Source organism: Euprymna scolopes, chromosome 39 (assembly GCF_053919585.1).
Source record: "Euprymna scolopes isolate OS-2025 chromosome 39, ASM5391958v1, whole genome shotgun sequence".
Lineage (NCBI taxonomy): Eukaryota > Metazoa > Mollusca > Cephalopoda > Sepiida > Sepiolidae > Euprymna > Euprymna scolopes.
In genome coordinates this window covers 2,519,534-2,537,035 of record NC_136520.1, presented here as the reverse complement: position 1 = coordinate 2,537,035, position 17,502 = coordinate 2,519,534, and the positions used below count along the sequence as shown (strand labels likewise).

General features: G+C 37.6%; 1 protein-coding gene across 1 annotated transcript in view; it reads left to right on the top strand.

Moving 5' to 3' along the window:
* Positions 1–17,010, top strand: part of LOC145263606 (cyclin-dependent kinase 5 activator 1-like) — an 87,882-nt gene extending 70,872 nt beyond the window's left edge. The window contains exon 2 of the mRNA XM_080120447.1: positions 15,182–17,010. Within this exon, the coding sequence (XP_079976573.1) occupies positions 15,384–16,247 (864 nt within the window). The 5' untranslated portion in view covers positions 15,182–15,383 and the 3' untranslated portion in view covers positions 16,248–17,010. The remainder of the gene's footprint in view (positions 1–15,181) is intronic.
* The last annotated feature ends 492 nt before the right edge of the window (positions 17,011–17,502 follow it).

The window sequence follows — 17,502 nt, the reverse complement described above, 5'->3', positions numbered from 1 at the left end:
TAAAGGGCAATCCCAGAAGCTTGTCAAAACATGGAGCCTCCCCAAGACGAGAGCCATCCATTTCAATTGATACCAGATGGGATCAGAGCGTTGATGATGTAAAGATAGAAGCTTGGTTTTAAATGCATTAAAAGTAACCAGCCACCTCTTCCCCCATTGTACCACGCGATAAGAACAGCGGAAGACAATCAGAGAGAGCATTGTCATTTACGGCCTTTGACGTGTTGTCTTAAAAACAATATTATCCTACTTAATTGACATGTATAAATAAGTAACATAACGTTCCCTGATTTCATGCAGTCACCTCTCCAGCTATGATAAGATCATAAGAACCATTGTTCACTTGCAGGCCACTCAGCGTTGCCCGGTCGTAAAATATGCATAAATATTTTATCTTAATTAATGCAAAATACTTATTTATTATAATATGTCGGTTTGCACTAACTCTATTCGGGTTTAACTGGCTTCCTTCAAAGGAGGAAGTCTCATGGGAGTATGAAATTCACAAGCGATCCCTCGTCGCATGTATATCCCCGTCAGGGGAGATGAGGACGTCAGTTTTTTTTTTTTTTTTTTTTTTCAACTCTTGCAGAGAGATGACAAAGTCCTCCTACAAACAGTGCCTGGAATTCCCAAATTAGTCACCCATTTTAGTAATGACCGGGCTCAATGCTGCTTAATTTTAATGATCTGACGGAAGCCGGTGTGTCAACGTGATTATGCCATATATACATGATATATATATTTATATATATATATATATATATATATATATATATATATATCATGTATATATATACACACGCATATATATATATATATATATATATATATATATACACATGCATATATATATATATGCGTGTGTGTGTATATATATATCATGCATATATATATATGCACACACACGCATATATATATATATACACACGCATATATATGTATATATATACACACACGCATATATATATATATATATATATATATATATATATATATATATATATATATATATATATATATATATACGAGCAAACAGTTAATAAAACATGTTAAAAGACACTTTGAAAAGACACTTGGCTTGGGAGAGATGCTAGTCTAGCAGCACTGATGAGTTGTGATACAACGAAACAGGACTGTATGTCGATGACTACAAATATATATATATATATATATATATATATATATATATATATATATATATAAAAGAAATTTATTACTGTGAGTCCAGAATGAGTTTACATATTGTTTCAGCTAGAGGAAGATCCCAAAGAGAGGAAATGTCCAACTAGCATCGTCAGAATTCATAGATGTCTTACTTAAGGGTCCATCTATGAATTCTGACGATGCTAGTTGGACATTTCCTCTCTTTGGGGATCTTCCTCTAGTTGAAAAAATATGTAAACACATTCTGGACTCACAGTAAGAAATTTCTTATATACTGCTCTGGCTACACATTGAGCACTCTATTCCGGTTTTTCCACCACTGGTAAATAAATACATATATATATATATATATATATATATATATATATATATATATATATATATATATATTTATATAAAATGGGTTAATAAATTCCAACGAAAGAAAGATGTATATTTAAATAAGGGAGTAGTCACCAACAATGTGTATTTTTTAACATTATTTTATTATTCCGTGTCTTGGTTTTTCATTGGGAATTGTGTTTGGATCATTGTGATAATGTTTTTAAGTCATTGAAATCGTTTACGCGCGTTTCAGACGGTCTGTGATGCGTCCTCGTCAGAAATTATTTTCAAATGTGTAAAAATTGGCGATTTTCGTAGTTAATTTGTAGTTTTTCCAAGGGGGTGGCGGCTTGTAAGTGTTTATTATTCATTGGTATGCTGAATTTTTATTGCTTTTTTATTTGGCTTGTCCAGGGAGACGTTGACCTCGCTGTAGTCGCTATCTCTTTCTGCTACATTTTTATCTTCAAGTCACTTAATTCTTAACTTTTTTTTTTACTCATCTGGCGATAGCTCAGCCTGTAACGAAGAAGGCTTAAGCGCTAACCACTGAATGCTTTATTTTCGATTCCACCTAATGACACCCAAGTTATTTTTTTAACTTCTGAAATCATTACTATATATTTTCGGTACAATATCATTATTAGAATAAAAAAATTGTTCTACAATAATAAATACGAAATCTGCATAAATTAAAATATCTTATTTAAGCGTATTTTAGTTCCAAGCAACGCCAGACAGCCAGCTAGTATTTTTTATATTTACTATTTACTGAGGAAGGTCGGTTACATCCAGGGAAACTTTGTGCAAATAACAATCAAGTAGTTGAAATAATCCAAATAATATAATTTGAAAAACTCGTAAGTATTATAATTTTCTTATTTTTACAAAGTGATGCACCACATATTAAGGTCCGGAGCCACTCGAGGATAAGGGTTAATGTGTGTACGGTAGTCATTGGGGCAGTAGCGTAGTAATCGTTTGTGGCGGAAATTTGGCATAATTAGATTATTTACGAGGACGGTTCAATAAGAACTTGTTTACATTGGACTTGATGATGATAATATTGTAGTCAGCTGTCTGCCTGTCTGTCTATGTCTGTGTGTGTGTGTCTCTCTCTCTTTCTATATATATTTCAATTAGATGTGCTTGGATAATGACTTGCTGCCCAAATATACATAAATATAAATACGAGAAACAACCACAGAATTCGCACATAAGCCTGACGAATCCTATAGTGGATGAAACGCCGAATATTCAGTGTAGCTTAATCGCCATATATATTTCATAAATTACTAACTAGCTCTACCTACGTATTGAGCACTTTTGAAGTAAATACTTAAAGTTTACGCATAAATCTATACTTTCGTATATTAATTTTATGTGAGTAAATTAAGTATATATATATATATATATATATATATATATATATATATATATAATATAAAGCTGAATTTGTGTGTGTGGTCACGAATAGAGAGAGAGAGAGAGAGAAAGACAGACTAGTTTATATATATATATATATATATATATATATATATATATAGCCTCACAGATGATTTGTTTATAGTGGTGAAGGCTTTGTGTAGAACCACCCACACTTTTGCTATTACTGCAAATCCTTGTCGGTGCAGATGACTGCCACAAGACAAAGCACACAGTACAACTCAGGTTTTTATATCAGAGTTACCTTCTCCTAGATGCACATCTTAACGAACACTGGGGGTGCATCGCTCCCAGTGAATTAATGAACCTCCAGATACAAACCTGGTAATTTCTACGATTCGGCACAGTACATACAGTGTCTAGCCTTCCCAAATGGTCACTAATCTGGTACTGGCCAGGCTCAACGTTGCTTAACTTCAGTGATCAGGTGAGAACCGGTGTTTCAATATGATTGTGCCTTATATATATATATATATATATATATATATATATATATATATATATATATATAAGGCACAATCATATATATATACTAGCAGAAGTACCCGTCGTTGACTGGGTTCAAAAACAGCCTACAGAAAATGGACTGATTTATGAAAGTATGATAGGTTATGAAAAGGAAGGGTCGTAAAAAGATAGCTTCGAATTTGGGGGTATCAAAACCAAAGAAAAATATGATGAAAGTAAAAATAAAATAGATAAACCCCATAATTTATTATACCATACCTGTTCACACTGAAACACTTATAACAATATTCTGTGGAACTATATTAAAAAACCTTGTTAAACTTTGTGACATATTTCCATTCTATGGAGGTCAGACGCGAACGAACACCCAATAATTATATTATACCATATTTCTTCAAACTGAAACATAATTTTCAAAGTATACTTACGCAGATAGATATGAAAAGTCTTTATTAAAGTTTGTGCCTATATCCATTCTATGGAGGCCAGGCGTGAACTAAGACCCCACAATTTTATTATACCATCCCTATTTAAGTTAAAACATACTTATCAAAGTATTCTTATGTACATCTATATAAAAAACACTTGTAAAAGTTTTTTTTTTGATTTTTAAATTTTTTATTTCCATACTTTGTGGACCAGGCGCGTACACAGACCCCACAATTTTAATAAATAATCATTATGCCAGATCAAACATACCGATTCCTGTGTCTCGATACATCTTCTATCATTATATGTGATCAGTTTTCTGTAATAGTCAACCATATAGGAGCCTATTCGTGACCAGATACACACACACAGACGTTCAGCTTTATATATATATATATATATATATATATATATATATATATATATATATATATATATATATATATATATATTGTTGTGGAGACGCCCGCTAATTAACATAGGCGGGTGAGTGAGATATATAAATAAAGGTATCAATCACCAATACTGGGAGGGTTCGGCAACAATCGCCAAATAGGCCAGATGCCTATGCTGCCTCCAGTAAGACATGCAACACGCCCCCTGCCGGAATATCTCCAACTGAAGTATATCTGAAGACATGTAAATATGTATATAACTTTTCTTCCTAATATATTATTGTATACCTTTACTTTCCGTGTTCTTGTTAATTATTTCCGCAGACACAACATATATATATATATATATATATATATATATATATATATATATATATATATATATATATATATATATATATAACACGGAAATTACATAATTGTCGATGCAATAATTTATTTCAACCTTATGGTATTTTCAAGCATCTAAACTAGACAATTACATTTTTGAGACTTGAAATAATAGAGTGATTTAGAAAGCCATTCGTAACATAGGGAGGGGAGGGTGTTTTGTAACTATTTTGTACCTTCACCTTACGATAGTTTCACCTAACAATTTAATAAACAAAAATATCGTAAGGTGAACAAACGTCCAAATGAATTTTTTGTTTTGATTTTATGTGCAATGATTCCTATTTGCTTGCCTCCTCACGAGGGCAGAGTTAGACACAAGGTCGGTTTTTAATGTGGGGAAAATCCAGCTATCCCCCAAATGGGGCACTCTGTATAGGAACAAAAATAAAAAAAACTAAGCTCTTCTGATCCTAACTGATTGGAATACTGCTGCCACATCTGGGCAGGAACTGCTAAAAACAGCCTATCCTGCCTTGACAGAGTAGAAAATAGACTTCGTGGCTTAGTGGGGGATGCTCTTTTCTCTTCCCTTCAACCTCTTTCCCACAGAAGAGACGTAGCGAACCTATCTTTGTTCTATCGTTATTTCCATGGCAAGTGCTCGTCTGAGCTCCATTCTCTGGTTCCCCCTCACCAATCTTTTAAAAAAAACACCTGACTAGTTGAAACCATCGTCAATAATTTTCCCCACTCCTTATCTGTGCCTAAATCAAAATGTAGATTCCATGAACAAAGCTTCTTTCTTAGAACTGCACGCCTGTGGAACTCTGTTCCGCTTGCCTGTTTCCCTCCCGACTTCAACCTGGATGTCTTCAAGTCCAACACAAACAAATTTCTGATGAACCGCCCCCTTAAGTAATGACACTTTATCAATTCTCCAATACTATTACTACACTATCCCAGTGATTACTGTACACACAATAACCCTTATCCCCGAGTGGCCCTTGGGCCTTGATAAGTGGTGAACTCCATGTAAAAAAAAAAAAAAAATATATAACCATTCTGTAAATAAGATCTTTTGCAATTCTCATAAAATCGGTTCTCTCTATCGCTCTAAACTCTTTCTCATACACAAGGCTTATTCTCTATCTCTACAACTCTACTATCAGACCAATATGAATATGTGTCCCATTTGAAGGTTCTTTCATAAATTGCAGAAACGTATCTGTAATTTTTATTGGCCCGACACTTTCTTCTTGACTACAACAGATGTGATGTTGCTAGTCTCAGTCTTTTCTACAAATACCAGCCAAGTACGTCCAAGGATGGAATACTGTTGCCATATCTGGGCAGGAGCTGCTAAAAACAGCCTATCCTGCCTTGACAGAGTACAAAATAGACTTCGTGGCTTAGTGGGGGATGCCCTTTTCTCTACCCTGCAACCACTCTCCCACAGAAGAGACGTTGCGAGCCTATCCTTGTTTTATCGTTATTTCCATGGCAGGTGCTCGTCTGAACTCCAATCTCTAGTCCCCCCTCGCCAATCTTTCATGAAAAACACCCGTCTAGCTGAATCCACTGTGAAAAATTTCCCCCACTCTATATCTGTGCCTAAATCAAAACGCGGATTCCATGAACAAAGCTTCTTTCTTAGAACTGCACGCCTGTGGAACTCTGTTCCGTCTGCCTGCTCCCACCGGACTACAACTTGGATGTCTTCAAGTCCAACGTTAACAAATTCCTAATAAACCGCCCCCTTAAGTAAACACTTCATCAAATCTCCACACTAACGTACTGTACTTGCAATAACCCTTATCCCTGAGTGGCTTCCGGGCCTTGATAAGTGGTGACCACTGTGTAAAAAAAAACAAAAAAAAACAAATACCATTATAGCATGTCTTCTTTCGAACTGTCTGATCAATTCCCTGCATCCTTTGTTGGTCCCCCGACAAAAGGAGGCTGGACCTGTAAATTCACCCTTGTCCGTTCGACTGTTCGTCTGTCCGCACTTTTCTCAATAACTATGCCTTGGAATTTTTTGACATTTTGCACAAACATTAAACATGATATGAGTAAAAAAGTAACAGATTTTTTGAGAAAACTCCGGTTGCCTCCCTAAAATGGCTAAAATTGATACTTTTGTGCTTATTAAAAAAAAATTGATGCCTTGGATTTTTTTTATCAATCTTTCTGAAGAGTTGTAACTGATTTCTATAAAATTTTGTTTGTCTATACTTCGCGATAACTCTTGGGTGCGCCACAGGGGCTCTTTTAGGGCTAATAAAAACACTCCATTTTTGTGACTATTTTACCATATTTGTCCAAAATTTTCTGTGTATGTCTATTTAGCAGTTTTGCATGGTGCTGAACTCAAATTTAAATATGTTAAGATCTTGGGGACTTTTGGGGCTAAATGGAGGCGGGGGGAAAATGATAGACTTTGTCATTTCTTTTTTTGCATGGTGCAGAACTCAAATTTACATATGTTAAGGCGTAAAACTACACTGTTCATTTTCACTAGGATTTTATGTCCTCTGGGGACTTTTGGGGCTAAATGGGGATGGGAGGAAATGCTGAACTTAGTCATTTTTTTATGCTTCGTTTACTGTGCACTTACGGGGGACCATGCATGCTTCACTTGTTATAACATGTATTTGTCAGAAATGTCTGATTTATTCCCTGCTTCCTTTGTTCCAGCTCGGTTGACTCGTTGGTCTAGTGGTCTTCATCAATTCCTTGTTTTAATACTTCATTGTAATACAGATTCCTATTCCAGTAGATTATTTCCAAGGACTTCAAGTTTGTGGAACTCTCTTCCTGCTCACTGTTTTCTTTCTACCTGCAGCTTTGGTCTTTTCAAGACTAAGGTCAACAGGCATCTCCTTTCTTTGCAATAATCGGCTTTCATTCTTGTTACAGCTTTACATTAAGTAGCTTCGTGCCTTGTCTTGAGTGATTTCCATAAAAAAATTCCAAACTTCTCTGACTGGATTGACGCGGCTGCATTTTACATTTAATATTGTTGTTTTTGCCCGTGAGCAATCAATAAACCATCTATAATATAAATCTCACCTGTCTGTTTAAATGTATGTATGTATGTATGTATGTATGTATGTATGTATTCACGTATGTATGTATGTTTGCCTAAAACTTTCGACAGAGGTGACGGATTTTCACTCGATCAGTATCGTTTTGAAGCTCGACTCTTCGGCTGACAAATATCGAAAAAAATATCCGAAAACATTCATTCCTTCACCCTTAACTGAGCACTTTTCTACGGGGGGCGCTTTTTTCGCTTATATTTTCGAAAGTCATCCCCCTCTTTTCTATTGACTGGCCTTAATTTAAGCCTCCGCCACTTCCGGGTTGGCGATGGACGCAGCGGCAAAGGCGTCTCGTTTTTTTTTTTCACGTTCTTTTCCTCTTTCGCGGTCCGGGTTTGAGCCTGTCTGCCTACTACCACTTTTTTTTTTTTGATCACCACACACCTCCGAACATCCGGGCAACGTCGGTCACCCAGACTAGTCTATTATATAAAAGGCTGTTGTCTGCTTGTATATTTGTATGCCCAGCTAAAACTGAAAAAAATACACAATAAACCCCTACAATGTTGGTAGTTTTATTTTTTAATCAGCGTACCCTCAGATAAATAGTATTCATTTGTGTGTGTGTGGGGGGGGGAGGATGAAATAGCCATTTATCAAGAAGTAAACATGTTTTTAAATATTTTTTGATTCATCAGACTACTGTTCTCATCTTGAGTGTGTTTTTCACAACGTTTCGGCCGATGTAACCTCTGACCTTCTTCAGCTGTATCTTGTCAAACTTAGAAATGTTTCTCTTGTACTCAGGAATTTGGAACCATTTACTTTATGGAGGTAGCATGCTCTTGTTTCGTCAGCCATGAGTGGATAGAGGTCCTAAGTAATTCGCAATTGTATTTTTCGGTCGCCCACATTGAGGATTGAACCTTCAACCTTCAGGAGAATAACACTTTTATAATTGATTTTTCCAAGTATTTGAACTATTGTGTCACGGGTACTTGCAGATGTTTTTAAATATTTTCATATATTGTCATTTCTCTACAAAGAACTGGGGTTTGGGAGAAACTTAGATTTATTAATGCTCTGGACACTTTTATTTGGTGTTTTAAGTAGTGCTCTGGTGGCTTCCTGAGTGCTAATTTTTTTTTTCATTCATTTACATAAAAAAAAAAGGAATTTCTCTTCTGGGAGAACTTCACTCTATAAATATCTTTTTTCAGTTTTTTTTAAAAATATTCCCGGGCTTTGGGGGTGAAAAACTAGCAAGGGGAGGGGGCATAAAATACGCTTAAATATGATATTTTAATTTGTCCAGATTTCATATATCTATAATATAAAGCTAAATGTGTGTGTGTGTGTGTGTGTGTGTGTGTGTGTGTGTGTGTGTGTATGTGTGTGTGTGTGTGTGTGTGTGTGTGTGTGTGTGTGTCTGGTCACGAATAGGCTCCTATATGGTTGACTATTTTAAAAAACTGATCACATATAATGATAGAAGATATATTGAGAAACAGGAATGGGTATGTTTGATCTGGCATAATGATGATTTATTAAAATTGTGGGGTCTGCATTCGCGCCTGGTCCACATAGTATGGAAATAAAAAAATTTAAAAATTAAAAAAAAAAACGTTTACAAGTGTTTTTGATATAGATGTACATAAGAATACTTTGATGAGTATGTTTTAACTTAAATAGGGATGATATAATAGAATTGTGGGGTCTGCGTTCGTGCATGGCCTCCATAGAACTGAAATAGACACAAACTTTAATAAAGACTTTTCATATCTATCTGCGTAAGTATACTTTGATAATTATGTTTCAGTTTGAAGAAATATGGTATAATATAATTATTGGGTGTTCGTTCGCGCCTGAGCTCCATAGAATGGAAATATGTCACAAAGTTTAACAAGGTTTTTTAGTATAGATCCACAGAATATTGTGATAAGATCAGATTAATTACAGCTGTTTGAAGGGGGTTGGTATGATGCCTTCTGATGAAAACATTCAATTCTCGACTGAGTCGATATTACAGAAGTGTATAATTAATGTTCATTTGAAGGATAATTCTGACCTTAAAAAGTCTCTAGGAGACATATATAATAATAACTTAGCCTAATCATTTATGCTTTAAAATAAAGTTTCAAGGAGACGAAATGTTAGAGGCGCCCAATGCCTCATATCTAGAGAGAGTTGAGTTCCATCCTTCTCGTTCGGCTATCTTACTGGAACTGCTTGCAAAGAGAAAAAGGCATTCAAGTCCACTAAGCTCATTGCTGGCTGTTTAAACATCAACCAATTACCAAATCAGTCAATGAAGGGGTTTGCTTTTAATTGTAGAATTTCTTACAAGGTTCTGTCTTGATACCGGTGACAGTACCACGTGACACACCTTTCCCTGAACTGAGAATGAGGCTGGATTTTTGGATACCACCTTGCTTCCTTAACAAAAGTACCAATCTATATCTATATATCTATAAAAGTGAGCGTGTGTGTGTGTGTGTGTGTGTGTGTGTGTGTGTGTGTGTGTCTGTGTACATTTCCCTACGCAATAACTCTGCCAATTTTTAGTATACAGACTCGAAATTTGATATTCAGGGTACTGGGATTTGGGAAAATGGATGTGATCGAGTTTCGGCCAGAAATTTCGCTGTTAAGGGGTCAAAGTTTAACGATTTGACCTTTGAGAACTCTACCAAACTCCTCCGACAATTTTGGATCTAAACACTTGATATTTTAGATATTGGTTCCTTGGACATGGATCTAACTTAATAACTTAATTTGAGCCCAAAACAATAAATATTAAGGGGTCATAATAGGGGTCAAAGTTAAAAAAAGTACCGTTTTTTTTTTTTTTGCTCAGCATACACCTCCAAACACCCGGGCAACGTCGGGCACTCATTGCTAGTATATATATATATATATATATATATATATATTACAAATTTGTTCTAGCTGTAGATGGGACATCCTACTGGATACTATTCACCTGCTATCTCATTCATTTCACCCGAGAGAGCTTTTTAATAGTCTAATCGCCCTTTTTAATTGCAATTGTTTGTATCTCTCTTGTTCACTGGGCATATTTGGCAAGTAGTTTTTGAAATTCGTTTTCATGAGTCCGTTTGCTCCTATAAATTTGGGTACAGCACTGTTCAAAGATCAGCTCAATTACAGCCTTTTGAAGGAGGTTGATATGAGGCCTTCTCGACTTGAGTCGATATTACAGAAGTTCATACTTAATGTTCATTTGAAAGCAAAGTCATTAATGACAGGTCGATAATTCTGAACTTAAAAAGGTCTCTGGGAGACATATATAATAATTTAGCCTTTAAAATGAAATTTAGGCTTTAAAATGAAGCTGCAAGGACACGAAAAGTTAGAGGTGCCCAATGCCTCATATCTAGAGAGAGTTGAGTTCCATCCTTCTCGTCTTGTTCGGCTGCACGTCTGGAACTGCTTGAGAATGTGACGTGGTCATATTCTCATATCGTTCAATTATTTTTCATCTCTTTTTTTGCCCTTTTAAACGCGTGAAGACAACCAAGAAATTAATAGCAGTAGCCGCCTGGGAATTTGCTAATTTTATGCAAAGTTTCATTTAAACAAATTCATTTGTTGAAATGAAACACATGTTTTTTTTTTTTTTAGAAAACTAAATTAATTTTTTTTTATCTAACACTGTTTGCTGCGGACTTCGAGTCGCCCATTCTTCTGTATCACAAAAGACTAGACTTTTTTTTTTTTTACTTGCATTCACGCCCAACAAGGGATATCACCACTTGGACTTAAGGGGCTACTATTTGGGACCATGTCTATGAAAGATTAACAAGATATTTGTTTACATTACATTTAAACTTCTGCATATCAGTACAGTCAGGGAGTCAGATAGCACGAAGGGAATTCCAAAGTCTAGCCGTTCGAGGAAAGAAACTAGAAAGCTACTATTTGGGGCCATGTCTATGAAAGATTAACAAGATATTTGTTTACGTTACATTTAAACTTCTGCATATCAGTACAGTCAGGGAGTAAGATAGCACGAAGGGAATTCCAAAGTCTAGCCGTTCGAGGAAAGAAACTAGAAAGCTTTCTGGCATTTAAGGGACTTTAACAGAGAAGGGACATGATTTTGTTCTTAAGTGGTTTTGTCAGGGATATGTACATCGAGGGGGCACAAGTGCAACGAGTTCATCAGAGCACATTCCATTAAAATATATGTAAAACATGCACAGAGATGAAACATTGTGGTGATGGGACAGGGGTTGGAGCTTAACTGACAAAGCGGGACCTTTTAGATTGGAGACTCTTTTTGGATTCTATCCAAAAGAGAAAGAGACTAGTGGTAGATGTACCAGCCTAGAGTGTTCACTATCAGTCTGGGGGAGAGTCCTGTGCAGTTCTAGAAGGTTCGCCTTCCCAGGCTTTACCTTCTTGCTATGCTGTGGGGAGGAAGTAAATTCAAGCATCAGATCAGACACCACACCTTTACCCTAACCCTAACTCCAACCCAGCAGACCCCACACCCTGCTTCCAGCTGCAAAGAAAGTCAAACATTATTCTTTAATTAGCGATTAACGTTTCTTACGTCACCACATTGTTTTGGAAATTCCTTTTAATCCACCGATATCTACATCTGTTAATCTCTCGCAAATCGATATCAGTAGACTTACATCATCGAATGTGTGTTTATTAATCCTTATGTAACGGTTTAATCGATGACCAGGTAATTGGCCGTAAGCGATTAGAAGAAGAAGAAGAAGAAGAAAGAAGAAGAAGGAGGAAGAGGAGGAGGAGGAGGAGGAAGAGGAGGATAAGGGAGGAAAGAACACAGCACAGGAAGAAGAAGAAGAACCTTTTTCTCACAGAAGAGCTGTTGCGAACTTGTCTCTGCTTTATCGTTATTTTCATGGCAAGTGCTCGTCTGAGCTTCAATCTGTGGTATCCCCGCCAAAGTTTCACGAAGAACACTCGTCTAGCCAAAACTACTATCAATAATTTCACCCACTCTTTATCTGTGCCTAAACCTAAACGTAGATTCCATGAACAAAGCTTCTTTCTTAGAACTTCACGCCCGTGGAACTCTCTTTCGATTGCCTGCTTTCCAGCTGACTACAATTTGATTGTCTTCAAGTCCAACGTAAACAAATTCTTGATGAACTGTCCGCCTAAATAATCCAATTTACAAATTTCCCACTACTTATGTTTACTACGCTATAGTCGTATTGACTAATGTATACCCATTAACCCTTATCCTCGAGTGGCCTCCGGGCCTTGATAAATGGTGATTCCTGTGTAAAAAAGAGAAGGATAGAGGGCAAAGACTCCAAATTCTGAACCCAAGTACAAACAAACGAACTAGTTTGAAAAGAAAAACTCACACCTGCATACACAAACACGCATGCAAATTTACATACACAAACACATACATACACGCACGCACACACAAACACAGGTGCTCACACGCATACAGGCATACACACGCACACACGCACACATACACACACACACACACACGGACGCACGCACACACATACGTGCATGTACGCACGTGCAGACACATGCACGCGCGCACACACACATGCACGCACACACACACACGCAAACACACACGACGCACACACGCACACGCACATGCACACGCAAACACACACGACGCACACACGCACACACACATGTACGCGCACACACACAGACGCACGCACGCACACGCACATGCACGCACATGCACGCACACACACACGCAAACACACACGACGCACACACGCACACGCACATGCACGCACACACACGCAAACACACACGACGCACACGCACACATGCGCGCACACACGCACGCAAACACACACGACGCACACACGCACCCACACATGCACGCACGCACACACACACGCAAACACACACGACGCACACACACATGCACGCACGCACGCACACAAACACACACGACGCGCACACACACGCACACAGGCACGCAAACACACACGACGCACACACGCACGCATACATGCACGCACACACACAGACGCACGCACGCACACACACGCACGCACGCACGCACACACATGCATGCACGCACACACACACACATGCACACACATGCACACATGCACGCACGCACACACACGCACACACACACACACACACACACACACACACACACACACACACACACACACACACAAGGATAACTTCTTTTTGTGATCAGAGAGTGGCCGAGTACTGATTAATAGCTAATTATGCCACTGCTGCGAAGACTTCTCTCCGCCATTGATAGATGGATACGAACAGACTGAGATAGAATAGTGAATAATAGATCGAGAAAGGCTTTTTAAATTGGAGGTATTTAGTCCTCTCCCACTGCAAGAACTTAGACACCAGGGTCGGAAAGTGGGATTTAAAAGTCAGTGGGCCCAAGGAAGGGATGCACTCTGATCTGCAAAAAGTGCCTTGGCAACCCCGTCGGCATTTTCCGGTAAGGGCGCCTCAGGCGATTAGCAATAAATTAACCCCTTCTCAAAGAGAAAAAGCAAAGCCTGGGAGAGTGGAGCTCCTAGAACCGCACAGGAACAGCATTACACCGCAATTAACAGTGACCAGATAATTACAGGAATAGTCTAATCTGTTGATTTGGGGGGGGGGGAGGATAAATTGGATATAAGATGTTTTGATCGGAAAAAATGTGTTGTAGCACATCAGTTCAGAGTTTTGTCAAAGATGGCATCAAGAAGACAGTCACAAACAGATCTTCTTCACAACCACTTCCCCATATATAGTGCGGTTGAAGACAATTTTCTATTAGGTGTTTTGGTGTCATTGACAATTTCGCATGTAGTATTTTTTCAAATATTTTATTTTGTATATTGATATATGCAGAGAGAGAGAGAGAGAGAGAGAGAGAGAGAGAGAGAGAGAGAGAGAGAGAGAGAGTGCGTGTGTATGTGTGTGTGAGAGGAGGATATATATAGAATAACAGAAAACATGCGTGTTTAAAAGTTTGCAGTTTTTTTATCCTCTAACTTTCTTCCTCTCCCTCTTTCTTCATCGAAACAGTTGTATAATATTTCAGGAAAATTTACCTTCGTCAGATACGTGTTTTACTTTCATAGTAAACAACTTATGATCCCTTAAATTAACATTAGGACTATAGTGAATTCGAGAAAGCAAGTTGATGCATTGATTGCAGGTGATTAAATGACTTACTGACTAAATAGTTTTCCAAGGAAACATAAAAAATATAAAATGAAATATGTTTTTTTAAAGATGAAAAAACTTCCAATACTCTCTCTCTCGTTCAAATTGAATATGTTTTTAACTCTTTTTCAAAGTTATTTTTAACATGTTTTATTAACTATTTGCTCTTATATATATATATATATATATATATATATATATATATATATATATATATATATATATATATATATATATATATAGTGTATGTGTGTGTTAGTCTATAACTAAGTAAACGTTTGTCTATGTTTATTAGTCTATATGTAAATAAAGATGCTTAAAAATCCGACTAACCTAACTTTATATGTAAGATGTATTTATATCTAATTTGTAAAATTTTGTATTTTTCAGGGAGCGAGGGACACGCATCTCGGACGGCGGATACGTTCTCGTTGAGAAGCTGCATTGCATTCTGGGACGATTCTTGTTCAAGCAGGAATCTTGACTCTCTTTAAATCGGCGACCTGCTCTGTGGTTCTCCCTGGTGTGTGGATAGGATCACCGAGGGCGGCTAGAGTGAATATATATATATATATATATAAAAAAAAAAAAAATGGGTACCGTACTTTCATTCTCTCCTCGACCGAGGAAACCCCTCTACGAAGACATCAACCTCAACAACTTCAACTACGAGATCTTGAACAATGTAAAGAACCAGGCCCGCGACAAGAACTTTAAACGACATTCGATATTTCTGAGTGGCCTTAGTTGGAAGCGGTTCACGACGAGCACGAAGAAGAAAGAGAAGAATAACTTCGTCCGGTTCACAAACAACACGTTCATCCCGGCGAAGATCGACAACAACTTCAACCTAGAAAATGTCAACATTAACAAGAACATCCAGAAGTCCATCTCGTGTTATAACCTTAAGTCAGAGTCGGAAGAGGCGCACCAGCAACGCATCAACCAGGTAACTAAACGTCTAGAGAAACTCGCCAGTCCCAAGAAGACCGTCATCCAGGCGTCCACTTCTGAGCTGCTCAAATGTCTGGGCGAGTTCCTCCGGAGGCGGTGTCGACGCTTGAAGACCTTTGAAGGCAACGAGGCAATAGTGTGGCTTCGTACCGTGGACAAATCACTTTTGATGCAAGGTTGGCAGGACATCGGCTTCATCAACCCGGCCAACGTTGTGTTCGTGTACATGTTGGTGCGTGAGCTTGTAAAGAGCGATATTGACCGGGAGCACCACCTGCAGGCGGTGGTTTTGACCTGCTTATATCTATCCTACTCATACATGGGGAGCGAGATAAGCTACCCCCTGAAGCCGTTCCTCGTTGAAGAGGATAAAGATAGGTTCTGGGATCGATGCCTGCTCATCGTGAACAAACTCAGTCCGGATATGCTTCGCTTGAACAGCGACCCTAGCTTTTTTACGGAAGTTTTCACAGAACTGAAGGCGTTCAGCCCTTGTATATGAGCCATTCTGTACATATGTGCATCGCGAACAAAAGGACAAAGAAATAAATGGCATTAAAAAAAAAATGGTATACTTCGGTAAACGGGGATCGTTTTCAAAAAGCTTCGGGACCTAAAAGAAAAAAAAAGAAAGAAAAACGGCACTTTTCAACAGTAGCGTCTTTGGATTAGCTGGATCTTTCGGACTACTATCCTCATCTTTTAAAACTTAGAAACCTTCGGATTATTTGAATTATTCGGACTTCTATCCTCACCCTGGTTGTTATTTTTACAGCCTTTCGGCCGATGCAATCTCCAGACTTCTTCAGATGCGTAATTTTCAACTTAGAAACTTGGAAATCTTTGTATTGTCTGGAGTGTTCGGACTACTATTTCTAGCCTTGTTTGTTATATTCACAACGTTTTGGCCGATAACCCCCCTCGACCTTCTTCAACTGCGTATTTACGAGCCTTGGAACCATTTAGTTAAACATAGCAATCTTTATGCTGAACAGAATTTCTAACAGAACCTTTTATTGGGGGGGTAGTATTGCGTGACGCTCAATTCTAAATGACAGGCCATCTAGAGGTTAAAGGTTCAATCCTCAACCGAGGCGATAATAATTAAGAATGACATAAACTAACACACCGAGCCGGCCAGAACAAGAATAATCTGCCTCCTATGTGTTTAATAAAGGGTTAAATTTGAAATTCCATAAAGATTCCCGAGTTCGACGTACAGAATAGTTATCTGTATAATTCAAAATAATGCAAAAAAAAACAAACTAACAACTCCCCCAAAACCAACTAAATTCAAAAATACGTAACTGAAAAAGGCTTTAGGGTACATCGGCCGAAACGTTGTGAAAATACCAGTCAAGATGAAAATAATAGTCCAGATGATCTAAAAAAATATAATATGAAATTGATTTCAGACAAGAGAGGAGTAGAAAGAGAATTGTGGGTTTACTTTCCGCAGCTTCGTAACTCTCGCTTGCCTTATTTAGTCTTCACGTTCCATGTATCTGGAAAAGGGGGAAGAATTGCTGCTTTATGGGCCGGTATCTATTCATATAACACTCATTGTTGACTAGATTTTTTTTTGTTACCTTGATTTTTTCCCTGTTCTTTCTTTTTTTTTGGGTAGCTACTGACGTCAAGTAGCTTCGATCGACGTAACGTTGGTTTTAGAAGCTTTTTTTGAAAATGATCCCCGTTTAACGAATGATATCAAAAAACAGTAAATAAAAACTTTAGAATGTTAAAAAAAAAAAATC